This window comes from Stenella coeruleoalba (genome assembly GCF_951394435.1).
Source record: "Stenella coeruleoalba genome assembly, chromosome: 12".
NCBI lineage: Eukaryota > Metazoa > Chordata > Mammalia > Artiodactyla > Delphinidae > Stenella > Stenella coeruleoalba.
In genome coordinates this window covers 30,457,728-30,485,153 of record NC_137158.1, presented here as the reverse complement: position 1 = coordinate 30,485,153, position 27,426 = coordinate 30,457,728, and the positions used below count along the sequence as shown (strand labels likewise).

Genomic DNA, 27,426 nt, shown 5'->3' with positions numbered 1-27,426 from the left:
AATGCAAAATACACCCTGAGTTAGCTTAGTGGGGTGGACCTACTATTTTGAGTTGCTGTATATTATCTGTTTCTACTTTGGAGGACATCAACTAGAAAAGAAGTGATTGTTTCTTGCCCCACTTATGACAATAAAACCGTTATCAAGAGCATACAGGGAATACTTCTCTTTCAACTCCCTGTCCTGGCAGTAGGGTGGAGGTGGGAGGTAGAAAGTGTGGGAAGGAGAGAGGAGGACCCAAGGGCAACAAATCCAGATCATTTAAAAGGAGTTTTATAGAACAAAGACAAGGTTAAAACAGAGAGGGGCCACACTCATCCTTGTCATCTATTACCACAGTGTTCTGTACGCATGAGCTCAGGCACCTTGGCCCACAGTGGGTTCCTCAGCACAGAATTGATGCCAAGAAAGATTATAAATGCTGCAAGCATATTGTTCAAACACATTTTGTTTTCAATAAGTGACTGAGTTTCACAGTGTGCCAAAGGAAAATGTCTGTGCTTGAAATGTGGGCTATGACTCAAGCAAAATGCTAGACTAACGCACTGGAGTCTGACTCCATTTTTGATGTGTGACTGCTGACAGCTCTCAAGCCCCACCACTCCCTCCTCCCTGCTTGCCCCACACCTGGAAGAAAATATACAAGAAAGTCTGAGTCCTCTCTCCCTTGATGCTGGTGGAAGCTCAAACCACACGAGCCCCCGCCCGCGTGGACAATGCTCCAGCCCCACCCCCCAACCACAATAAACACCAAAGCCGATCGATCACCCCTAACTGCTCTCTGAAGTCATTTTTGGACCCACTGGGGTCCACCCTTTTATCCCCAGAAAACCTCACTATGTGAGCACTAAACCCTTTCCCATCTTCTTGGTGCACGTGTGGTGTTATCAGTCTCGATATCTGAGTCAAATGTTGGGTGGGTGAGAGGGCCGTTCTGTTTCTGCAGAGTGACTATCAGACAACTAAGAAACCCCAAACTTGCAAATTATTAAGGAAAAGCCAGGAAACACTTTTTTTTTTTAAATCAAAGTATCGGTTTTATTACCAAATGGGAAAGCTGACCGCAGAAGTGTGGCCACAGTTACACGTCCTCACACAGAGACGTTTTAGAGATTGTTATGCTGAGCAGATAGCTTTGTAATGCCTGCAGTATAAACCGTACCCTGAGTCCTTTCTGAGAAGACAGCACACACGGATTTCATGAGGGAGAACTGGCTGGCACGAGGTACAGAATGTCAGAACTGACCCTGCTTTACAGGTAGGGGGCCTCCCATATGACTTCACTTTGCCTGAATCTCTGCTCTCCATGCGGAACAGACAAGCTTCGGGTCCAGTGGCGTTGTTCGTGGGTCCTCAGCTGAGAAAAGTAAGCTTCTAGGGATCAGTCAGGATCCGGACTTTTAAAATCTCACTTCTCAGTTTTTCACAATAAACGTTTAGGTCTCCAACCTGTCCTTACCACTTTTGGCCACCAAACCATGTCAAGGCTTTATCATTTTACTTGACATCTTGAGATGCCATAAAAATTTCATTTGGCATCTGGTTCTTATCTGTCAAGTTTGACACTTTCCAGGAAACGATGCATGGGAACCTGCAACATCTTCACCCCATAACAATAAACAGACATATCTGCTTGCTTGTTTGTTTCAATAATCCACTGATAAAAGAGAAACTCCCTCCAAAGACAATACTACAGAGTTTCAAAAGATTCAAGAAAGTGAAAACTCACTGATGGAATTCAAACTTTTTCCCTTCATTTCACTCTTCTCACACTTTCTATGTCAACAATCCAGTTACGGACTCTGGCACAGCTCTGACAAGAATTAACGTAAGAAGAAAATAATCACTTTCTGCACAATTCAAAATATTCTTCCTTGGAATGTGGATTTTAGACTGCGTGCTCTGGAGCCTGGGGCACAGTGCGGGCGCCTCAGGGGCCTCTTACTTGCCAGGCTTCTGTAGGTACTGCCAGGTGAAGAAAGGATTCTGCAGCTAAAATATTTAAACCACATGAATGGTCTTAATGCTGCTCCCAAGAGAAGCATTTAAGAAAAATATCTCCCAGGTTTCTTCCATGTGCTACCATTTAGTTCAACCAGGTTATGTTTATAAGTAAATCTGATGAGGACATTTTCTCATGTAAAGTGAGTGACACATCTATCCCTGAAGGGATGGGTTTATGAGAAGGCAGTTTCAAGTAAGACTCCTGTGACTCTGCTGCCAGGCCTGATGCTGGTCTCTGGAGAAAAGTATTCTAGTTGTAGACAATAAATAGTTCCAGTGATCACCAAAATCTAATGCTACAGTGTCTGCCTTACTAGGGCTATTAAAAAAGTCACGTGAACACATTAGGGAATCAAATGAGAATCAGGAAGAAAACCTTTACTGTATAAGAGCATGAAAATTAAGGGAAAATTTGTTTTTTTTTTTAATTTTAACTTAATTTTTATTTTTTATACAGCAGGTTCTTATTAGTTATCATTTTATACATATTAGTGTATATATGTCAATCCCAATCTCCCAAATCATCCTACCCCTCCTTACCCCCCTTAGTGTCCATACATTTGTTCTCTACATCTGTCTCTATTTCTGCATTGCAAACAGGTTCATCTGTACCATTTTTCTAAATTCCATATATATGCGTTAATATACAATATTTGTTTTTCTCTTTCTGACTTACTTCACTCTGTATGACAGTCTCTAGGTCCATCCACGTCTCTACAAATGACCCAGTTTCGTTCCTTTTTATAGCTGAGTAATATTCCATTGTACATATATGCCACAACTTCTTTATCCATTCATCTGTCGATAGGCATTTAGGTTGCTTCCATGACCTGAGTATTGTAAATAGTGCTGCAAAGAACACTGGGGTGCACATGTCTTTCTGGATTATGGTTTCCGCTGGGTATATGCCCAGTAGTGGGATTGCTGGGTCATGTGGTAATTCTATTTTTTAGTTGTTTAAGGAACCTCCATACTGTTCTCCATAGTGGCTATATCAATTTACATTCCCACCAACAGTGCAAGAGGGTTCCCTTTTCTCCACAACCTCTCCACCATTTGTTGTTTGTAGATTTTCTGATGATGCCCATTCTAACTGGTGTGAGGTGATACCTCATTGTGGTTTTGATCTGCATTTCCCTAATAATTAGTGATGCTGAGCAGCTTTTCATGTGCCTCTTGGCCATCTGTATGTCTTCTTTGGAGAAATGTCTATTTAGGTCTTCTGCCCATTTTTGGATTGGGTTGTTTTTTAATTTTTTTTTTTTTTTTTTTTTTTTTTTTTTTTTTTTTTGCGGTACACGGGCCTCTCACTGCTGTGGCCTCTCCCGTTGCGGAGCACAGGCTCCGGACGCACAGGCTCAGCGGCCATGGCTCACGGGCCCAGCCGCTCCGCGGCATGTGGGATCCTCCCAGACTGGGGCACGAACCCGTGTCCCCTGCATCGGCAGGCGGACCCTCAACCACTGCGCCACCAGGGAAGCCTGTGTTTTTTTAATATTGAGCAGCATGAGCTGTATATATATTTTGGAGATTAATCCTTTGTCCACTGATTTGTTTGCAAATATTTTCTCCCATTCTGAGGGCTGTCTTTTCATCTTGCTTCTGGTTTCCTATGCTGTGCAAAAGCTTTTAAGTTTCATTAGGTCCCATTTGTTTATTTTTGGTTTTATTTCCATTACTCTAGGAGGTGGATCAAAAAAGATCTTGCTGTGATTTATGTCGAAGAGTGTTCTTCCTATGTTTTCCTCTAAGAGTTTTATAGTGTCTATCTGGCCTTACATTTAGGTCTTTAATCCATTTTAATCCAGTTTGTTTTTGTGTATGGTGTTAGGGAGTGTTCTAATTTCATTCTTTTACATGTAGCTTTGCAGTTTTCCCACTTACTTATTGTTATTCCCACCACTTATTGAAGAGACGGTCTTTTCTCCATTGTATATCCTTGCCTCCTTTGTCATAGATTAGTTGACCATGGGTGCCTGGGTTTATCTCTGGGCTCTCTATCCTGTTCCAGTGATCTACATTTCTGTTTTTGTGCCCGTACCATATTGTCTTGATTACTGTAGTATAGTCTGAAGTCAGGGAGTCTGATTCCTCCAGCTCCGTTTTTTTTCCCTCAAGATTGCTTTGGCTATTCAGGGTCTTTTGTGTCTCCATACAAATTTTAAGATTGTTTGTTCTAGTTCTGTGGACTGAATCTGTAGATTGCTTTGGGTGGTATAGTCATTTTCACAATATTGATTGTTCCAAGAACATGGTATATCTCTCCATCTGTTTGTGTCATTTTTTATGTCTTTCATCAGTGTCTTATAGTTTTCTGAGTACAGGTGTTTTACCACTTTAGGAGGCTTTATTCCTAGGTATTTTATTCTTTTTGTTGCAATGGTGAATGGGATTGTTTCCTTAATTTCTCTTTCTGATCTTTCATCGTTAGTGTATAGGATGCAAGAGATTTCTGTGCATTAATTTTGTATCCTGCTACTTTACCAAATTCACTGATTAGCTCTAGTAGTTTTCTGGTGGCATCTTTAGGATTATCTGTGTATAGTATCATGTCATCTGCAAATAGTGACAGTTTTACTTCTTCTTTTTTGATTTGTATTCCTTTTATTTCTTTTTCTTCTCTGATTGCCATGGCTAGGACTTCCAAAACTATGTTGAATAATAGTGGCGAGAGTGGACATCCTTGTCTTGTTCTGATCTTAGAGGAAATGCTTTCAGTTTTTCACCATTGAGAATAATGTTGGCTGTGGGTTTGTCGTATATGGCCTTTATTATGTTGAGGTAGGTTCCCTCTATGCCCACTTTCTGGAGAGTTTTTATCATAAATCAGTGTTGAATTTTGTCGAAAGCTTTTTCTGCATCTATTGAGATGATCATATGGTTTTTCTCCTTCAATTTGTTAATATGGTGTATCACATTGATTGATTTGCATACATTGAAGAATCCTTGCATCCCTGAGATAAATCCCACTTGATCATGGTGTATGATAAGAGGCAATTTCTTTTACTTTTCAATTCCCAATTGCATGAGCAGAGTTATACCTAAAAAAAAAAAGTATTTTTCACTTCACAGAGTATCATACTTTTCCAGATTTCCAAAGACTTCAAACTATTAATAGTTACACAAGATATCCTTGTGAAGACTGTACTAAAGCATTCTCTGCATCAGAGGAAGGTAATTAGGATGTGTGTCCCCACAGAGATGGATTCTTCCATGATGTTAAGGAACCGAGGGCTGGAGTTATTGGATATGAAGAGAAAAGCAGGGGAACAACAGATACCAAAGAATCCTTTTTATCTGTCCAGATATGATGTAGCTGGTTCTTGTCAGCTGGCTGACAAGATTTGCAGTACCTGGAGGGGTACTCCTGGGAAATTTCAAAGGAGACTACAAATCTCACTATCGTTTAGTGCATAGTTTCTCTCTTTACTGCGTTTCTGGAATCTCTCCATCAGACTGCAAGGGACAAAACAGGTGGAGAGTTCTCAGGAAAGTAAGAGGAAGCTAGCTGGCTTGAACCCCTTGCTCTACTATATGAAGGCATATAGCACAGTACTTGGCATACAGCCTATGTTCCCCGACATCATGGCAACCAGAGCGCTGAAACAGTGAACTTCATTGTGGTTCTCAGTCCTATTTGCTTTCATTTTGGGTCCTTAGCTACTCAAATTCCTAGAGGTATATCCAAGACCTTTGGGATTGCATGTGTCCTTCCACCTTTTGAGAAGGGTTCTTCTCTCTATGAAAGGGTCTTGGTGTTAAGTGCTCCTCACTCTGGCTGGTTTTCTCAGCAACCCTTGTTGCTCCTGGGTGGCCGACCTCTTGTCCAGTTTGGACAGGGATTCCTCCCCTCAGGCAACATCTCCATTAGAATCCTTTTTCCCCCTTCTTTTTCATGTCTCTTCTACTCAGGACTGGTCTGAAGCACGAATGAATTCCTGGCCAGAGGTGGAAAGCAAGGAGATTGGGGAGGCCATGGTAACAGGGTCCTCTTGCTCACCAGAGTAAGTGAGAGTTGGTTTTCTTAGGTTCACTTTGTCCTTTTCTCCCTAAGGCAGATCTGCCCAGTGACAGTTTACATCATACCCTCTGCTTTGAACCCAGCTCCCAGAGCCAGCCCAGAACAGGGCCTGCAAAGAAGCCTGGCTCCTCTGCCCTCCATGGCCAGTTCCGCTGCACATGGCTGTGCAAGGTCGCCCACGAGGGCTGCAATGCATGTGGGGCTCTGCTCAGGCTGTACCCCAAGCAGTGTGTGCCCACGGGAAGCGCACGCCTCTAGTTAGTGCGAAGGCAGAATGTGTGTGTTCCTTGATAAGAAAAGTGCATGTATTTTCAGAGGATGTATTAGCATTAGGAGGAAAATTTGATTTTTCTTTAAAATTTCCTGGATGGAATCTGTGACCAATTTTAAGAAGGCTATGCTTTAGAACAATGTGTAGGAGGAACACACACACACACCTTGTTACACAGTGGCACTCATTCATCACACCTACTCTATACTTCCAATTTCTTTCCCAAAGCAGCAATCATTTTCAGACACTTAAAATACTTGACATTTTATACTATGCTTACTACAACAGACTAAAGGTATAATCAACTGTCAGTAGAAATATCTATAGGTAGATAAATACAATGTTAACTCTGATTTTTACAAATCTACATATATATCAAGGCTAAAGACCATATATCAGCAAATGTCCGCAACAGTAAATAACAATTAAGAAATTGAAGAACTACACTTTTATCCATGTTTCCATATTCTGAACTCTTTGCTTAATGTTAATTTCATTTTCAGAGTAAGAGAAAGCTTTTTTGCATTTCCCAAGTATACCACAATTCTACTTTTTGCCATCATCTATGTTCACGTCTCAAAGGGAAAACAGATTTATTATAGTCATTTTGGCGTTTAAGAAACCAAACTGCCATGGATGTCGTCCAAGAAAGACTGTATCAACTTCCACTCTGCAGCAAAGAATAACCACATACAGAGTACAAGTGTAGCAACTCGAAGCCTTCGTGAACTGAGTGTTGGAAGAGCACCCAGGTTGAGAGAACCATCAAAAAGAGTTCACTCTTGGGCTTCGCTGGTGGCGCAGTGGTTGAGAGTCCACCTGCCGATGCAGGGGACACGGGTTCGTGCCCCCGTCCGGGAAGATCCCACATGCCGCGGAGCGGCTGGGCCCGTGAGCCATGGCCGCTGAGCCTGCGCGTCCGGAGCCTGTGCTCCGCAACGGGAGAGGCCACAGCAGTGAGAGGCCCACGTACCGCAAAAAAAAAAAAAAAAAAAAAAGAGTTCACTCTCTAAAATGTCCAAACACTTCCCTGCCTCCTTCAATAAAGTATAACAAATATGACTTAACCCTTTCTTAATGACATAGAACATTAAGAAGGGGTTAAGAATGAACAATGGATTTGAAATTAAGAGGACTGGGTTTGACTCACTGGGTCGACATGCCCTGGGACACTGATCTTGGTCATTCACTGCACCTTCCGGCGCTTGTCATCTTTAAGAGAGGATCACCGAATTCCTCAGAGCTGTCTAGAAGATTAGGCTACACAGCACACGTGAAGTGCCTAGGGCAGTGCCCCGGTTCTTGCAGAGGGTGCTCCATGAAATGCCAGCCCACTTCTTCACCCCTCTGTGCACAATCTGAACAGATGAGTTGCTGCTGTATGTGCTGCAGGGCTGTCACCCCTGTGTGGAGGCACATGTCAAGAGTGGGTCACTGGGCAGAATAAATGCAACTCTACGTCTTGCCCTAGAGTTTTTTTTAAGCACTTACATTGGATACATGTGTGAGTGTGTGTGTGTGTGTGTGTGCGTGTGTGTGTGTGTATAAAAATGTATTCTTATTTGGTTTCCTTTTTCTCATAAAAGTGAAATATGAGCATATGACTCCCAGACAATAGGATATGGCTGTCTTTCTGCAAACTTCTTCCTTCTTCCCAAGCCGTCTCCTTACCCTTCAGAAAGTCAGCTCCCCTAATGCCGTTATGCTATCTTCAGCTCACGTTTCATAGATCCTTTGTGCCACAGATACTTCATATACATATACATATGTGTGTGTGTGTGTGTGTGTGTGTATATATATATATATATATATATCATTAAGAGCAACTTTATTCATAATCACCAAAAACTGGAAGCAACCAAGATGCCCTTCATATATCCACACAATAGAAGGTACTCAGCAATAAAAATGATCTATCAAGTCACAAAAGACATGGAGGAACCTTAAATGCATATTGCTAAGTAAAAGAAGCCAGAAAAAGTCTACATACTACATGATTCCAAGTATATGACATTTTGAAAAGGCAAAACTATAGAGACAGTAAAAAGATCAGTTAGCAGTTGTCAAGGGGAGAGGGGGAGAGATGAACAGGTGAGGCAAAGGAGACTTTCAGGGAGAGGAAACATATATATAAATTTATTTTTATATATATATATATATGTTTACATATACAGACGTTTATACATATATACATGTAAACTTAGCCATTGTGAAAGAAACCACAGAACAATCAAGGCCAACAATAAGGCAGCCACTTATATCTGAGTGTGCGTTTTACCTCAGCGTTCACAGCAATTTCTGTGCTCTTTTGTTTACCAGTGATTTAAACACGCTTTGCAGTCTATAGCCTCTAAGCTTAAACCATTTCATTGTTAATGCATCTAAGTATAGAAACTACTTATTTGGGTAGCTTTATCAAAAAACAACATTTACTATTGCATCCCCATTGCACACCAGTGAAGTGTGAGCTATGGGTTATCAATCGTACTTTAGAGATGGGCAAATGCAGGTATAGCTGTAATTCAGGTGTGAAGAAAGAAATATACACAAGACACAATTTATAGCTGATGTCTTTCTTTACATCTGTAAGCCAAAAAGCATACAACACATTATTCACTCACCTCACTAGGAATATGTTTTGGCATCTCTGTGAACAATAACTGTCTGTGTTAATTTCCTAAGGCATGATATTTGGTTGGGCTGACCCTCAATTTGTGATCCCTCTCCCTTCTATTTTCCTTTGTACCTGCTACTTGACGGATGACTTTTTCCTTTCTATCACTATTTTCATTTCAGCTGCCAGCATTGCCTCAGTTATCCTATGAAACATATCTCAAACTCTACCAGCTATAGAAAAGAGAATGGATAATATCATACACTTTAATAAGCCTCTAAAGAAAAAAATTTAGTAAAAAGGTGAACTCCCAACATTCTTCAAGACCCAAATACCACGTTCTCTGTAAAGATTTGCACTGATCGCCCCAGTTAACCACACCCTCCTTTTTGCTCCCACTATGTCTTATATTCTGCTTCTATTATACCTCCCATCACAGTGAGGACATGGAATTATGTATATAACTCTCTCCCACCAGGATGTGAGCCTGCCAAGAGAAGAAACCCTTATTTTAGCCCAGCAGACACTGAACATAAGTTGGATGAAATGGAATTGAAGAACAAAACTCTGTAAAAGAAGATAAACCTCTAGTCGGTATCTGGTTTGATGTAGTTGAGTAGTTCTCAAATGAAAACAGCGGGTGAGGAGGGTGGGCAAAATGGGTGATGGGTGAAGTTATTTATATTATAACTGAAAGGTACAAACTTTCAGTTATAAGATAAATAAGTCCTGGGAATGTAATGTATAGCGTGGCAACTATAGTTAACAATACTGTATTGTATTTTTGAAAGGCACTAAGACAGTAGATTTTAAAAGTCCTCATGACACAGAAAATTTGTAACTATATGTGGTGATGGATGTTAACTTATTATAGCAATCATTTTGCAATATATACATATTTCAAATCACTGTGTTGTACCTAAAACTAATAGAATGTTACATGTCAATCATATTTCAGTGAAAAAGTAATTCTAAAAGGAAGGGTTTTGTGTATTCTAGTAATTGTTGCACTAACATGAAATTAGATACGAACCGTGAAGCTTCAGATTTGGATTTATATTGTCTTTATGAAGTTTTGTTTTGATTTGCTATGATAGTCATACACTGACATGGCTTTTGTATTCTACTAGTTGTCACTATTATTCTTTCATTTAAAAAAAGAAAGAAAACGAATGTTCTCTGAAGATTCCTATAAATCCTATAACAATTTGAATGATGAGCAACTTTGGCTTTCAAACCATCACATTCTAATCTATTACTTGAGGCCCTGATCCTGAAATGTATGTCGAGGACAGGGTGTCAAGATGCTAGATGGAGCTCTTTACAGGTTTAGATTGTTTTTTTTTTGGGGGGGGGGGGGCGGGGAGTGTTCTTGTTTTTAAGCCAGTAAAGCCATGATTGAGTCACTGAGCTGCAGTGATGACAATGAGAATTCAAGTTATCTTCCAAACTCTTTCCCACATAATAATTCTTCAGGATATTTTAAAATTACACCAGCAAGCAACTGAGCTAAGATTAAAATATTTAAGATCAAATTATTTTACTTACCTTTCCATTATCTTAGTTGTAACCTTAAGTAGATGTAAAACGTTTTTTAACCTCAAAGTGAGTAACAAGAAAAATAACATGAATAATCTCCTCTGTTTAGGTGCAGTTAAAATGTTAAGCCTCTCAGATGACGTATGGTACCATACCTGTCCTGTGTATGCAAATTCCAGAGCTTGCTTTAAGCCGAGGCTGGTCACACCGTGTAAATTCACCTCGTCGGCACCACTTTCCACCATACAAAGACTGAACATGGCCTGAGGTGGGAGAGAAAGGAAGACAGTTACGTGACTTAAAAAGCAAGAGAACAAGACAAAGTCCTAGAGAAACTAGGAAAGAAAAAAGTTTTACAAGTTAAAGACTGATTTTGGTTTTTGAAATGCTTCTGCAAAACTTCCTTCACACAAGGCCCTGCAAATCACTTTGCTGTCCAAATAGTTACAGTAACACACAGATGGCTCTGCACACCTGACACACAGAGCGGCGCTGAATCCCACAGCTGTTCTCTGGGGTGACTTGTGTTGAGGCTCTCTCCCTGAACTCATTCTCTCGATCCTGGCGTCCCACAGCTAACTTGATATGGGTAGCAGTCCTGAACATTCTTGCCATAAGACATGGAAAGTAGTGCCTTGCCTCCTGACTTCTCTGCCCTTTTTTCTGCCTCACCTCAAGGACGCATCTCATCCTTCTCATCTGCCATAGATCACACCCTCTATTCCAGTGGTTCTCAAAGTGTGGCCCCTGGGTCAGCAACATCAGCATCTCCTGGGAACTCCTTAGAGTACAGATTTATAGAGCTCCAGCCCAGACCTACACAATCAGAAATTCAGAGTGGGACCCAGCAATCTGGGTTGTAATGGGCCATCCGAGAGACTCTGATGCTTACCTGAATTTGAGAACCACTGTCTAAGTTATTCAGTGAAACTCAATTTGCCTCCAAACCAATTCTCAAAATGACCAACTTACTGAAAATCAGTTTGTCAAATGAAAACTTTGAAATTTAAAAAATGCAGGCATTTCCTGGTGGTCCAGTGGTTAGGACTCCACGTTTTCACTGCTGAGGTTACGGGTTAAATCCCTGGTCAGGGAACTAAGATCCTGCAAGCCATGCAGTGTGGCCAAAAATAAATAAATAAAATAAAATGAAATGAAATTAAAAAAATGAAAACTTACCAAGTTAAACAAATGAATGGGCTCCCCCCCCCAAAATAAAGAAACCACACTAATTTGTACACCTTTAACAAGTTTGACTTAACAGGTAATAGAGATAATATTCAATTTTGGGTCACTCATTATGAAATACACTATTTAGAAAAGTGTACATCTATGTAGTGAAGAATTAACCTTACCCAAAGGGAGGTCTGGCCTTTGCCTTTGGTTTCTGGAAGGTAATCTAGGCCTTTGGAATATCCTGCCTGATAGGAGCATCCCTGTTTCCTGGGGCTTTGGCCACTGACAGTCTAACGATATGATTTATGACAGGAGCTTTGGTCCACACCGTAACAGCTGTGACCTAGTGGGAAGCAGCCACATAGCACAGGAAGATCAGCTCGGTGCTTTGTGACCACCTAGAGGGGTGGGATAGGGAGGGTGGGAGGGAGGGAGACGCAAGAGGGAAGAGATATGGGGACATATGTATATGTATAACTGATTCACTTTGTTATAAAGCAGAAACTAACACACCATTGTAAAGCAATTGTACTCCAATAAAGATGTTTAAAAAAAAAAATAGAGGGACAAGAGACTAAAGGTATTAGTCTGACCTCCAAGAGAGGCTGGAGATGAAAGGTCAGCCACATAGGCAGTCTGTGACTGAGCACCAATAAAAACTCTGGACACCAAAAACGAGTGGCAGTCCTCTGTGCTTCCTGTCACAGAGCGTGGTCAGGAGGGGGTAACACAATGACTCCACAGGCGGAAGAGGGCCAGAAGCCCCATATTTGGTTCCCTCTTGGACTCCGCCTTCTGTGTCTCTTCCCTTGGCTATTATGATCTGTATCCTTTCCCTGTAATAAGCCACATCTGTGAGTACACAGCCTTCAGTGAGTAATGTGAGTCTTTCTAGCGCATTACCGAACATGAGAGTAGTTTCAGGAATCTCAAACTTGCAACTGGTGTCAGGAATAAGAGAAGTCTTGAAGGGATTGTCTCTTCCGATTTTGCAGTTTGGCTCACTTCTTAGAAGTAAAACAAAGATCAAAACGAACAAACAAACCAACCCTCACTGTTGTATGTGACAGTATTTAAGTTCATACCAAATCTTTTTAATTTTAAAAAGTCATTTTTTTGTTTTGCAAATGGATTAATATTCATCTTCTAGCAATTTTTTATTCTGATAAATTCATTTTTGATTCTCAAAATTCTTTACATTTTAAATTAATATGTATGGGACAAGTGGTTTTAATTGATGGTCCATTATTCTTTCTGGAGGTCCTCATTTCTATCTCACACAGTAGAGTTGTAAGTTTCATAATGAATAAGATTCTCTTTGATAACTTCTAGTTAACCTTTTAACTGTTAGAAATACACAATTTGAGAAATTTTGTAAAGAATATTTTAAATGCTTATAATTTGAGAAACTAAAAAATAACATTCAAAGTATCCTAAAGACACTGGGAGTATGTAACATGTAACATATGCAATTATATTTGCTATATTAAATAGCAGACATTCAGAATATATTTAATTCAAAAATTCACTTTATCATGAATAAATGAAATCTAACATTCCTTTAGAAGCTGTTAAAGGTGAATGGCCAATATGGTAAATTTGACAACTTGGTTAGTGAGTTGATCTGACTTCCCACTGATGCCACTGGCAGTTAAGGTTAAGAACACTAGACTCGAAGTCACATAATCCTTGGTTTAGTGAAGTACAGTGATTAGAAGCAAACACGTAACCGAACAATTCTGAGTCTGAACACTGCCAAGTGACTAGGAAAAACACATACCTTCTCTGTGATTCAGTTTTCTTATCTGAAAAATGGGGCTAAAGATTGTACCCACTTCATGAACTTTTGGAAGATTATATGATAGTACATATAAAGTACTAAATACAGTGCCTGATACATGGCAAGCTCTTAGAAAAATTTATATTTGATGATAACAATGAAATAGAATGAAGTTTCTCTTATGTATTCTCTGGTTAAAAGGATTGACATATCAGAAGTATTGGTTCTGAGTTTTGTTTGTTTTTGCTTTGTTTTGTTTTTTAAATCAAGTATAGATAAAAAATGCTATAGATAAAAAATGCTAATAGGAAACTGACTTAATGTTAAGTGGATTCTGCTTATGCATTTGTAGAAGATCTGAAATTTCAAAATTAAAAAGCACAGGTCACAATAAAAAACTTTCAATCTGTCTAATTCTAAATTTGATTCTAGATTTCGTATACCTGCTTTTAAAAGAAACTGAAAGAAACTTCAGCTGTTTTCAGTGTCCATTTTTTATTATATGAGTGTTTCAATTTTTAATATTCCCCACATTAATTTCTTTTTTCAGGTCTTCCAAGTTGTAATTGCACCTGATATGGTAACTAGCTGCTCTCCATCAACCCATATACAGAGCAGGACAGAAATGATTCAAACTGCAAAAAAATTATCTGGGTTAATGAAGTGGAAAAAGTTCCTGAGAGCAAAGGTTAAATAAGAGAACACGCGGCCAAGGGAGTTTTTTGAATCTGCTTTCTTAAGGGTCTTTTGGGATTGACATGTACACACTACTATATTTAAAACAGATAACCAACAAGGACCTACTGTACAGCACAGGGAACCCTGCTCAATATTCTGTAATAATATAAATGCGAAAATAATTTGAAAAAGAATATATATATGTATAACTGAATCACTTTGCTGTACACCTGAAACTAACACAACATTGTAAATCAACTAAAGTCCAATATAAAATAAAATTTTTTTTAAAAAGCAACTATGGCAAAACTGGCATAGAACAGGTATCTGTCCTCAACCAGAGACTTGTGAACTACTGAACTTGAAACCTGGCTTAGCAGAGTTAGGGAAAGAATATAACCCCTTAAATAATGTACATACATATTTGTACATGTTTGTATAAGCAACAAAGCAACACCAAATTGGTCACTGTGGTTATGTTATAGAGTATGAACTGTAGAGGATAGGAAGAGACCATTTACATATAGTATTACTTGGATCATTACCATGAACATGTGTTACCTGTGTATTTCTAACACCGGTCTTTTGAAACTTTGTTTTATTTTTAATGTTCAGGGTTGTACAGGAAGACACATATGATTCAAATCCTGGTTCTATAACCTACTTTGTCATGTGGGCGACTTACCTTGAACATGTGACCTTTGGCTAATTTGTTAACTTTTCTGAACCTCAGGCCCTTTACCTGTACATGGGGATCATACCAACCTCACAGGGTTGTCTTGAGGTTTAGATACAATTATGCTTAATGTCAAGAGTAATACCTGGTACATAGAAGGTGTTTAATAAACAGAAATTCTTATTCTAATAATCCAGGCTGATTGTCCTACTCTCCCATGCCTCCCTTTGATCCCAATTGGAATGAGAGCTAAGAAACAAACGCCCCCCCCCCCGCCACCACCCTCTGACCAAATCCATTCCTTTCTAAGACTTTCCTATTGACGATTTTCACTCAAAATTCCTATGTCTGGCTGCAGGACTTCACGTTCACCACATACTCCTACACCCTACTTTAAGGACTGACACCATCAGAGAAACCATCACCCCTATTTCTAAAAACACCTAACTTCCATTCTGATATCATATCATAGAGTCTTAGAAATTTAATGTTACAAATTTAACATATAATTTTTAAAAATTAGAAAAACTGGTTAATTAAAAGATAAAAAGGGAGCTATTAAATCAAGGTCAATGTCTTTTAAGTTTAATAAACTTAGAAGGTACCTCAATTAGGAAACGCCTCATTGGATACCACCAAAGTGAGGAAGAACCCCAGCCATTTGACACAGCAAAACACCAGCTGCCTAGGCTGCCTAAGCTTGTGAAACAATGTCTGGAGACCTGCTAGAGACCATGGGGAAGGACAGAGACTCCTTTGGTAGCAGAAAAGGTGGTAAGACCAAGGGTGCTATTTTTTAGCATCAAACTTACTGAAAAGGTAAACTGTAATATACATGAAAGTGAGTACCATATTTGTCTTCTTCACCATGGAGCCCCTAGACACTAGCACTGCATGCATGCAATAAATACAGGTCAATGAATGAATGAATGAATGAACTGAGAAACTCTTTAAAAATTCAGCTGCAATGTACAAATCCAGCTGTTGTACATTGTCATAAACAAAAATAATTCGACATAAGAAAGAATTTTCTGGATATAAGGTGTTTTAGACACTGGGATTAAAAAGTAATGAAAGTTAAGCAGAAAGAATATCTACCAAATGAGTTCAAATCTAGACATTTAGAAAAAAGTAAGAACATATGGCAATGTCCTCTATTAAGCCACAACATTCTGCCAAGGCATGGGAGGGTTCTGCTTAGAAATAGGAAAACACTGCAGAGACTCCTTGGTTCACACTGTTTTGTCTTTGGGAGAGCCTTGGCCAGGCTGAGATTTACAGTCATCACAGCTTACTTTCGGCTGATAATGTACTGCAACCACCACAAATCTTTCTAATGGAAAACCCAGTTTGTGAGGACGCAATCCCCTTTAAGTGCCTACCACAGAGAGAGTTGTGGATTTATAGCGTCACTCCTCCTGTACTTCATACAGAAATGACACAAGTTGAGTCCGAAAATCACAGTACATGAATTAAGTTTCCTTGGGTCACATGAGTTGTCACGCAGTCATAAGATGAGCTACAACCAATTTTAGGTTGGTATATTAGGCCACAAAACTGACCGATAGCAATTCTACTACAACCTCCAAGGTAAGTAGAAGGACGGATGATAGACTTTGTGAAGCACTTAAAGTTGGTGAAATATGATCTTTTTTACCTGGTAAACTACACATAGCTTTGGAGTTGCACATAGCTTTGGATATGGCAAGATGTACTGTGAATCCGCATTTGATTAGGAACACAAGTGATTTCACAGATGAAATAACTGGATTGTTTGGGGGCACATTCAACCCTTATCTTTTATGAGAGAGATAAGTAAAAGTAAACAAACATGTTTTAGGAAGTTATTGAAAAGAGCAACTTGCAATGATTGTGGCAGATCCAGCCTGATCCCCTATGCCTTTTATATGTTATATAATTAGTGATGTTTACAATGGCCATGAGGCATTACAGAGATATGAGCTAACCTCTGAATTAACAAAGATTACATTTTGCTCAATTTAGTGTTAATGGTGATTATCCTTTATTGCATTTTGGTTATACCTCACATATAAAATAGGTAGTAAGTCTCAGTTAATGAGACTGTTCAATTAACCACAATAGCCCATTTCCCTGACATTAAAGAGAAAAGGGTCCTGACCACAGTTGAACTGGACTATTTACCTTTTTTATCTCACAAATGCAAAAGCAATCCAATCCATTTGAGGTGCTTAATGGCCTGAAAGAGTGGGGATGCTTGATTGAAGGGTATTTTTCCTCTTTACATTTATAGCTGTTTTAATTCTCCCTCAAACAATATAGTAATACTCTCAGAGAATAAAATGTCATGACAAATAAAAACAGTAAGGTTATATTACTATAAATATAATTAGGCATAAAAATTAATATTTCTGAAATACCAGTTTCCCCTCACCTTAACCATATAAAGAAAAATCTACCTTATATGCTAAAAACTGTGAAACATTTTGGTTTCCCCAACATCTTCAAATATGTAGCCTGTTTATTCAAAGAATCTAACTGTATTTCACAGCTTCGCTCTTGGCACAGTTACTTCTTAAATTTAACTGCATAGTGATAATGAGCCCTTCAAAACCAGCATGATTATGGCCTATCCTATTTCTCCTTAGAATTCTCCTCCTCCTAGATGTGGCCATATTTCAAACTACTTAGGTCTTCTGGGGGAGTATGGAATGGAATGGAAAAAGGACACAAATCAAGTTGTTCTTTTCTTAGCTAAAGGGACAGGACATATGATGGCCAGAAACTGTTGCCCAGCATGAAATCAGGTTATCCACGTACGGTGTTTATCTTTATCACCTGTTAGGTACTCTGGAAAATGACACCCACACATCTGGCTTTAGTGTTGGGTCACCCTCTCAGATCCCTCATTCCTCTGGTGCTTCCCTTACTTTCTAGTCTATAGTTATATCCCATGGGTACGGGATTTCAATACTTCACTACCCCCCATGTAAAGAAATCCATTATTCAGGGGCTTCCCTGGTGGCGCAGTGGTTGAGAGTCCGCCTGCCGATGCAGGGGATGCGGGTTCGTGCCCCAGTCCGGGATGATCCCACATGCCGCGGAGTGGCTGGGCCCGTGAGCCATGGCCGCTGGGCCTGCGCGTCCGGAGCCTGTGCTCCGCAACGGGAGAGGCCACAACAGTGAGAGGCCCGCGTATCGAAAAAAAAAAAAAAGAAATGCATTATTTTATCTTTAACTATCTTTCAGATATTTAGGGATAGCACTTTTCCTTTTCCTTATTGAATATACTTGGTAAGCTATTGTTGGATGAACCTTTCCTATGTAGAGACCTTTTGGTCTAGCCTCATATGGCAGCCAGTGGCACTATCTTGCCTTTCAAAATCTACTAAGGGCACAATGACTAAGACCAAACATGGATTTCCTGCATTTTGACAACTGTCCTAAGGCAGAATTTGGGGTCCGCGTGAAGGAGTGACCAAGCAGATGTGATATAGATTCTACAGAGTGAAGTAAGTCAGAAAGAGAAAAACAAGTATCGTATATTAACGCATATATGTGGAATCTAGAAAAATGGTACAGATGAACTGGTCTGCAAGGAAGAAACAGAGACACAGATGTATATGGACACCAAGGAGGGAAAGCTGGGGGCGAGCTGGTGGAATGAATTGGGAGATTGGGATTGACATATATACACTAATATATATAAAATAGATAACTAATAAGAACTTGCTGGGCTTCCCTGGTGGCGCAGTGGTTGAGAGTCTGCCTGCCGATGCAGGGGACACGGGTTCGTGCCCCGGTCCGGGAAGATCCCACATGCCACGGAGCAATTAGGCCCGTGAGCCACAGCTGCTGAGCCTGCGCGTCTGGAGCCTGTGCTCCGCAACAAGAGAGGCCGCGACAGTGAGAGGCCCGCACACCGCGATGAAGAGTGGCCCCCGCTCGCCGCAACTAGAGAAAGCCCTCGCACAGAAATGAAGACCCAACACAGCCAAAAAAAAAAAATAAAATAAATTAATTAATTTTAAAAAAAAAGAATGTCAAGGCAACCCAATCAAAAATTGGGCAGAAGACATGAATAGACATTTCTCCAAAGAAGCCATACAGATGCAAATTAAAACAACGAGCTATCCCCTCCCACCTACCAGAATGGCTATCAACAAAAAGTCTACAAACAACAAATGTTGGTGAGGATATGGAGAAAAGGGAACCCTTGTACACTGTTGATGAGAATGTAAACTGGTGCAGACACTATGGAAAACAGTATGGAGTTTCCTCAAAAAACTAAAAATAGAACTACCACATGTTCCAGGAATTCCATTCCTGGATATATATCTGGAAAAAATGAAAACACTAATTCGAAAAGATATATGCACCCCAATGTTCACAGCAGCACTAGGTACAATAGTCAAGACATGGAAGCAACCCAAGTGCCCGTCAACAGACAACTGGATTAAGAAGATGTGGTATATATATACAGTGCAATATTACTCAGCCATTGAAAAGAATGAAATACTGCCATTTGTAGCAACACGGATGAACCTAAAGAGTATTATGCTTAGTGAAATAAGTCAGTCAGAGAAAGAAAAATACTGTATGATATCACTTATATGTGGAATCTAAAAAATAATACAAATGAATGTATATGTAAAACAGACTCACAGATATAGAAAACAAACTAGTGGTTACCAAAGGGGAGAGAGATGGGGAAAGAGACAAATTAGGGGTATGGGATTAACAGATACAAACTGCTATATATAAAATAGATAAGCAACTATACTGTATAGCACTGGGAATTATAGCCATTATCTTGTAGTAACCTATAATGGAGAATAATCTGCAAAAATACTGTATCACTATGCTGTATATCTTAAAATTTTAACCGCAAATTTCAACAGTTCCTCTTTCATTTTTAATGTCCTCCCTTAATATCTTTTTCTTCAACATGCTAACATAAACACAGGCACCCAGTCCAGCTGTGCCATCTCTTTTCAGTCTTTCATTTTATTCATCACTTTGGTTTGACAGCTGCGAGTCAGGCAATACACATTGGAGCCACTCGCCCCCTGTTAGGCATTCACACACAGGAGGGCAAGAGGCCCGGCTAACACATGGTTTCCTCTAACTCCATTAGTTGCTAAGCAACCACTTCACTTGAACCTTCCTGATCCAAGGCAGAACAGGACAGTTTAATATGAAGTGTTCAGGTCATCCCATTGCTCACGTTTACCCCTTCTGCAAACACATCTGATGCTTTGTCCATGCAGGCTACATGAAAAGTCTCTACATCTTACAAAATGGGGAAAAAAAGAGTTTAAGAATAATCCACAAGAGCTGAAATACCTTTCAAAAGTAAACAGATGAAGAACTTCTTTTAATCCTATGAAAATGTATATATATGCATAAATATATAATTTTTAAAGTGATATGAATGATTTGATATGAAAATCTCTCATATGACTTTAGAGTCACATCTCTCTAAATGAGAAGAATACTGGTAATTCAACCCTTCAGGAATCCAGGCATGCAAGCCCCAAACCCAATCAACATCAGATGAGCTAATTAAAAGCAACTGATTCAGCAAGCAGCTGGATCATCCCAGAGTGGACAACTCATTTTGAATCCGTTTTTTTGTTTTTTGTTTTTTGTTTTTTTTGCGGTACGCGGGCCTCTCACTGTTGTGGCCTCTCCCGTTGCGGAGCACAGGCTCTGGACGCGCAGGCTCAGCAGCCATGACTCATGGGCCCAGCCGCTCCGCGGCAATGTGGGATCTTCCCGGACCGGGGCACGAATCCGCATCCCCTGCATCGGCAGGCGGACTCTCAACCACTGCGCCACCAGGGAAGCCCTGAATCAGTTTTTTATAACAATGATAAACAGAAGCAGGGCATATCTATATATTCCAATAATTTTTTACAATGATTCATCAGATTCACATGATTAGCCACTTTGTCCCTCTTTTATAAAACATCCGTCTTTGCTCAATACTCAATCTCCAAAGGTTTAAAATTTTCATCAGCTTCATTATCCTTCAAACATGTGTTCTTGTTCTTTCCGAGGAAGCTAAGGTTGACTGTATTACTGTGATTAAATAAGCATTAGTGAAATTGTGATTTTAAATAAAGCAGCATGAAAGTCATAATTTAAAAAGTCAAAAGTCATAATTTAAAATTTAAAAGCATAAAAAAAATATGGCAGAAAAAGCGAAAAAAATCTTTCAATACAAACTTAACTACATATAAAGAGCTTAGCACAATGACTGCAGAGAGTAAATGACAAAAAATTAGCTATTATTATTACAAGAATTTATCTAGCTTCGTAGTATTTATATTCAGTAGAAGTGAACCAGTTTAAATAAAGGAATAAAATGCAGATCAGAGTTCACCATTCTCCATTCACTATAATGAACACAGTGCACTAACAGCACAATAATGAAATTAATAGTTACCTAATCTGAAACGTTAATGATTTCTCTGGCATTGATGCAAATCATTTTAAAAGAGGATGTGACAAAGATTGTTTAGAGGCTCTCAGTTTTCTATTTAAAAAGGAAATAACATTTGATCACTACCACTATTAACTGGTACTTCGCCTTGAATTGACAAAGGGAATACTGTTTATAATGAACGTGTTCAGTTTCAAAAGGAAATTATGAATCCATTTTCATTTAAAAAACAAAACAAAACCCCACACACATACTCCTATCCCACAGTATATCTAAAAGCAGCCTTCTCCTAGTTATTCAACAACTACAGCTTCTATAACAGACAGATGTGTAGCTGTTCATTGTCAGCCAGGCAATTAATGCTTATCGAACATCCACCGGGTGTGAGGCTCCCTAACACACTGTCTATAAAATGTCAGATTGACTGCTTAATTTGGCTTTGCTGAATGTCAAGCCCATCGTTAATGATGCTATGTTTTTCTGGCTAAATTTAAAAGCTAGTTCATGAGGCCTCTTCTTGGCTGATATTAACTAAATGACTAATCAGCAGATACAGGTTGCAGAATGCCAACATCTACTCACAGACAACACATGATTATCACTGAGGTGAGAAACTGAACACATTTTCAACTGTGGGTAATTTTTGTCTATTTCTATGGTTCCTTGGAACTATGTTTGTTTGTAGATTGTTTTTAAAGTCACAACTGCCTTAAGAAAAGAAAAATCTATTGCAGCACTTTAGGTGCCTCTTCTGAACCAGATTCTGGTATTTTTGGAGTCACAAGTTGAAGAGAAGCAACCAAACACTACCACATTAAGTCCCAACTAATTAGCCAAGGACCCTAAAACTTATGAGTACCTAGCTGTCCAGTTTTCCTGGGCTCTTAATTCCCTATTGGCTTCAGGTGATACTGCATATGTTAGACTAGGCCAGTTGGATCCAAGAAAACAGCAAGATATCTGTTGGGCCACAAGTCTTTTGGATTCAGCATTTAAGTTTCCTTTCCAGCAGTACATATCCACTAAGAATCTAAGAAGTTCTATGTTGGGGAATTGGTATAACCATCACTCTCCTAGTTTTTAACTCAACTTCAGCATCAGCAACGTCATATTCTCAAATGTGAGAAGAAAACAGAGTCAGTGCCCTAGTGTCTCTGAGCCGTCCTTCTGCTCTCCACCTTCACACCAGCTATTATACAGAAGATCTGTATGGATAATAACAAAAATATTATTCAGTCTTCATGAAAATCACTTTTACTTGTGAAAGTTGAAACAGGTATCACTGCTCAGTTCTGTATTTACAACTGTACCTGTGGACCCAGGTAACCTTGTCACAGCTGAATAAATCCCAGAGGTGAAAAAGCTTTTGCTGACTGGACCTATGACTCCAAAAGTTTAAAAAAACTAAATGGTGGCTTTTTGTCTTTACAATTTTATAGCTGCATAAGTACTACATAAATATAGTCTTCTTTAAAAATAAGGTTAAAGTCTTACTTCCTAAGAAAGTAATATTTGAGCAAAGATCTGGAAGGGGTAAGGGAGCAAGTTATGTACTATCTAGGAGAAGAGTAATGCAGGCAGAGGGAACAGCTGTGCAAAGGCCCTGAGGTGACAGCATGCCAGGCATGTCTGAGAAACAGCAAAGAGGCCAGTGTGATGGGAGTGGAGAGAGAAAGGGCAAGAGTCATAGGAAGGAGGCCTAATGAGGTAGAATCATGTAGACCAAAAGACATTGGCTTTTACTCTGAATGAAAGCGGAAATCATCAGAGGGTGTTGAGCAGAAGTGATATAATCCAACTTGCTTTCAATAAGATCACTGGGGCTGAAGTACTGAAATAGACTCCAAGGGCTCAAGGATTAAAGTAGGAAGATAATGTAGGAGGATACTGCAAAACTCTAGGCCAAAATGATCCTGGCTTGCACCAGGGTGGTAGGAGCAGAAGTGGTTGGAGTCTGAATATATTTTGAAAGTAGAGCCATGGAGCTTGCTGGTAGTTTGGATGCAAGAGAAAGGAGTCATGAATTACCCAGCAGTTTGGGGCCTGCACTAACTATAGAGTCACTGTTAAACTGAAACGGAGAACACTGTGCAATAAGCAGGTTTGTGGGAAGAAATTGGGAGCTTGATTGGACACAGATTTGTGATGCCTCTTAAACATCCAAGAAGAGATGCTGAGCAAGCAATTGGATATACAAGTTATGGATTTTAGAGGAGGGTCCATTCTGGAGATATAAATTTTGAATTCATTATCTGTGATGATTAAGTTTATCTGTCAACTTCATTGGGTCACAGGGAGCCCAGATATTTTGTCAAACACACATTCTGTGTGTTTCTGAGAAGGTGTTGCTGCAAGAGATTAACATTTGAATTGACAGAGTAAAACAGATTGCCCACCCTAATGCAGGTGGGCCTCATACAATCAGTCGAAGGTCTGAATAGAACAAAAGGCTGAATAAGAGAGGATTCTCTCTGCCTGACTGCCTTCAAACTGAGATGCTGGCTTCTTCCTGTCTTTGGACATGAACTGAAACATTGGCTCTTCCTGGGTCTCAAGCCTATAACTTACAGACTGAAATTACATCTTGGGTCTCTAGCTTGCTGACTGTATAGATCCTGGGACTTGACAGCCTCTGTAATTACATAAGTCAATTCCTTATAATAAATCTCTTTATATATATAAAATCCTATTGGTTCTGTTTCTATGGAGAACCCTAATATATCACTTTATATTATATATATGTATTATAAATATGTGTGTGCATATATATACATATATGTAAAGCCATGAGACAGTATGAGATTATCATGAAAGCCGCTGTAGACATAGAAGAAGTGTGAGGACTGAGTCTGGGCCACTCCAATTTTAAGAAGTTGGGGAGATGAGGCAAAACCAGCAAAGAATATTAAGAAGTAGCAGCCAATAAGTGGGATAAAAACTTGAAAAACCCAAAAGCCAAGTGAAGAAAGTGCTTCAAGGAACAAGAAGGACTTGAGATGCTGTGAGTTAGAAAAAAAGAAGACTGGAAATGGATCATTGGATCTGGCTGTATTTTATTGACAATTTTTGTATCTATGCTTATAAATGAGATTAGGTTCTCATTTCTTTTGCTGCCCCTGTGCTTTGGTAACAGAATTATGTTAGCCTTATAAAATTAGGTGTGTAACTTTCTATTTTCTTCCAGACTTTAGAACAGGTTTATGGGAAATAGCTGTTACATAAAGAGTTAGTAGTACTGGCATGTAAAAAATCTGGCCCATTGCCTTTCTGAGAAGGTGCATAGCTACTTTGACTACTACCCCAATTTCTTTTTCTTCCCTTTTCTTTTGGTTCAATTGTGGTAATTTATATTTTCCTAGAAATATATTCACCAACATTCTGGTGTTTATGAGTATAAAGTTTCTATGGTTTCTATCTATCTATTTATTTATTATTGGGTCTTCCTTGCTGCACATGAGCTTCCTCTAGTTGCAGCAAGCGGGGGCTACTCTTCGTTGCACTGAGCAGGCTTCTCATTGCAGTGGCTTCTCTTGTTGCAGAGCAGGGGATCTAGAGCGTAGGCTCAGTAGTTGTGGCGCACGGGCTTAGTTGCTCTGCAGCATGTGGGATCTTCCTGGACCGGGGCTCAAACCCATGTGCCCTGCATTGGCAGGCAGATTCTTAACCACTGCACCACCCGGGAAGTCCCTTTATGGTTTCTTTGATAATCATTTTTCCTTTCTTCACCTCTAAATGTCACCTTTTTCATTTTATATAAAAAATTTTTCAATTTTTATATATCACCTCTTCCTTTTGTACAATTCTTAAAGTTGGCCAAAGTTTACCTAAATAACTCATACTCTAAAAATAGTTTAAGAATATTTGATATAAAAATATATATGTATGCTATTTCATGAATACTTGCTTTTATCCTTATTTCCTTCCAGCTATTTTATTAGGGTTTATTTTATAATTTCAGCTTTTGGAGTTGAAAGCATAGTTTATCATTCTAGATCTTCCCTACTTTTAAATAAGTGCACCAAGGCTTGGAAAGGACACTGTGATGTGGCCCCCAGATCCCTCTTTAATGAAGAATCTGTGGTCCCAGCTGCTGGGAGAACTGTGGGCAGACAGACTTCAGCTGCCAGCCTCTTCAGGGATTGCCCAGCTGCTGAGAGTGCCTTGTCCAAGGTCCTGCCCCTTCCTGGGTAGCCCACATTCAATGAGTGATCAGTGCAAGAATATAAAGTCCTGGCCACCTTGGCCCAACACTGAATGGCATTTTAGCTCCAGAGTTCCCTGTGGAGTCAGCTGAGACTGCTGGTGGGCTGGCATCAAAGATCAACTTCTCCTAAATCCTGCTTTCTCCATCTCCCTCTGCAGGTGTTGATTCCAAAGTCTTCTTCCCAGGGAACCCAAACTGCAAAGAAGGCTATAATTGTGCTTCTTCAAATTCATGTTAAGAACAATGCTTTAATTTCTATTCAGTTTTAAATATTTTGCAATTTTGACATTGATTTCCCTTTTAACTCATGAATTATTGAGTGCTTTTTAAGAAAAAAATTGCAAGTACATGGGGGGTAAGGCCATTAACTTTGTTACTGATTTCTGCTTGTAATGAGTTCCTTATGACCTACTTTACAGTTTTTACAGCTACTCCGTATGTGTTGAGAATGTGTGTATCCAGATCCTCTAGCTACATTTTCATTATTTTTTAGTCTACATGATCTGTCGGTTTCAAAGAGAAGAGTATTAAAAATCTCCCACTATGACTGAGGATTTGTTGATTTATCCTTATGATCCTATAATTTTCCTAATATATTTTGAAGCTTTATTAAGTGGATATAGGTTCATAACTGTTACTTCCTTGATGGACTGTTACTTTGGTCAGCACGGAATATCACTTTTTGTCCCTTCTAATTCTGTTCTTCTTAAATTCTAGTCTGTGCCATATTAATATTATTATAAATCCTTTGTTAGTGTCTAATATATTTTTCTGAGGTATATATTTTACAAACAAAATGTTCTTAGATTTATATTTTTAATCAATGCGAGTTTGTTCCTTTCAATGAATTACTTTGAACAGCTCGCATATATTCTTATTACTAAGCATTACTAAAATATTTGGTTTAACTTCTGCCATCTTATGCTGTGCTATAATTTTTCATATTTTTTGTTTCTTTTTTTACTTTGTACATATGTATCAATGAAAGAAGTTTTCTTCATTCGGTATTAATTATAATTAATGGAAAACCTCTTTCTGATTATATCAATAACCATTTTCCACACTGTCATAGTTTCATCCATCTGTTGAATTTGTTGATAATTCTGTATTAATTAAGGTAATGTGACATTAGGTAGTTTTATAACAGATAAAACCCAAATTCCCATGGCTTCACTCACTCATGACACATGCCAGTGTGAGTATCCCTAGGTAAGCCACTATGTATGCGTTTTTTTAGGGCCCAGGGTCCTTTTATCTTAGGGCTCTGCTCTCCTCTGAGTCCTTTCAATTTGGCTTATAGACAGAGAAGATGACTGTGGAGCGGGCACACCTGCTCATAACCACTTTGCCCTGTAAGTAACTCATACCTTTTCTCCATATGCTTTTGGCAAGAACGAGTCCCGTGGTCCCACCTAGAAGCAAGGGGTGTTAGAAAATGAAGTCCCTGACTGAGTAGACACTTCTAAGCAACAACTCCAGAAGGAAAGGGTATTAGCTGGCTGTCTCTGCCACATTCTGGTTTCTACATCTTGCTGAATTATTTGGTTTGTCTATCACTACTTCAAACACAGAAAACCCTGGCCCCTTAGCATAGCACAATTCATTTCTCTATGCTTCATGCTTTTGCCCACTTAATCCTTGCATGAGTCTCAGCCTTCTGTTTTGTGTTTGGCATTATCCGTTCCATCAGCCCTTCTCCAGAATGGGATGCTACCAGCACCTTTACATATAGGTAAGCATACCAGTTACTCTCGCAATGATGAGAGCATTCCCTCTGTTGGCCTAAACCTTGGATAAGAACGCTGGGAATACAGAAATCTCCCATTGGAATTAGCTTTGCCATCTGTCTCTGAGCTCAAGTAAAATCTTTTAGACACAACACGGCTTTGCTTGTTAATCCCCTAAATCCCAAACACACCTACTTACTTCTTGACGGTTACATCTATCAGTGTTTACAGTTTATTTTGCTATATGTTTTCACTGTCTTTTAATTTAACTTTAAATCCTTTTTGCTAAACTGCTATAGCAACATACGT

The 27,426-nt window shown here is 39.3% G+C and overlaps 1 protein-coding gene across 12 annotated transcripts in view; it reads right to left on the bottom strand.

Annotated features, from left to right (window-relative positions):
- The window catches only part of KLHL32 (kelch like family member 32), a 266,625-nt gene that overhangs the window by 122,731 nt on the left and 116,468 nt on the right, over positions 1 to 27,426 (bottom strand). For 9 of the 12 annotated variants that reach the window (XR_013830872.1, XM_079939791.1, XM_079939790.1 and 6 more), the window contains one exon: positions 10,605 to 10,712. Coding sequence is in view for 8 of the 12 variants with exons in the window: in XM_079939791.1 (XP_079795917.1) it covers positions 10,605 to 10,712 (108 nt within the window). In the remaining 4 variants the exon portion in view is untranslated. Of the gene's footprint in view, positions 1 to 10,604; positions 10,713 to 27,426 lie in introns of those variants that run through there. The other 3 variants (XM_079939795.1, XM_079939786.1, XM_079939794.1) reach the window with 2 other exon arrangements.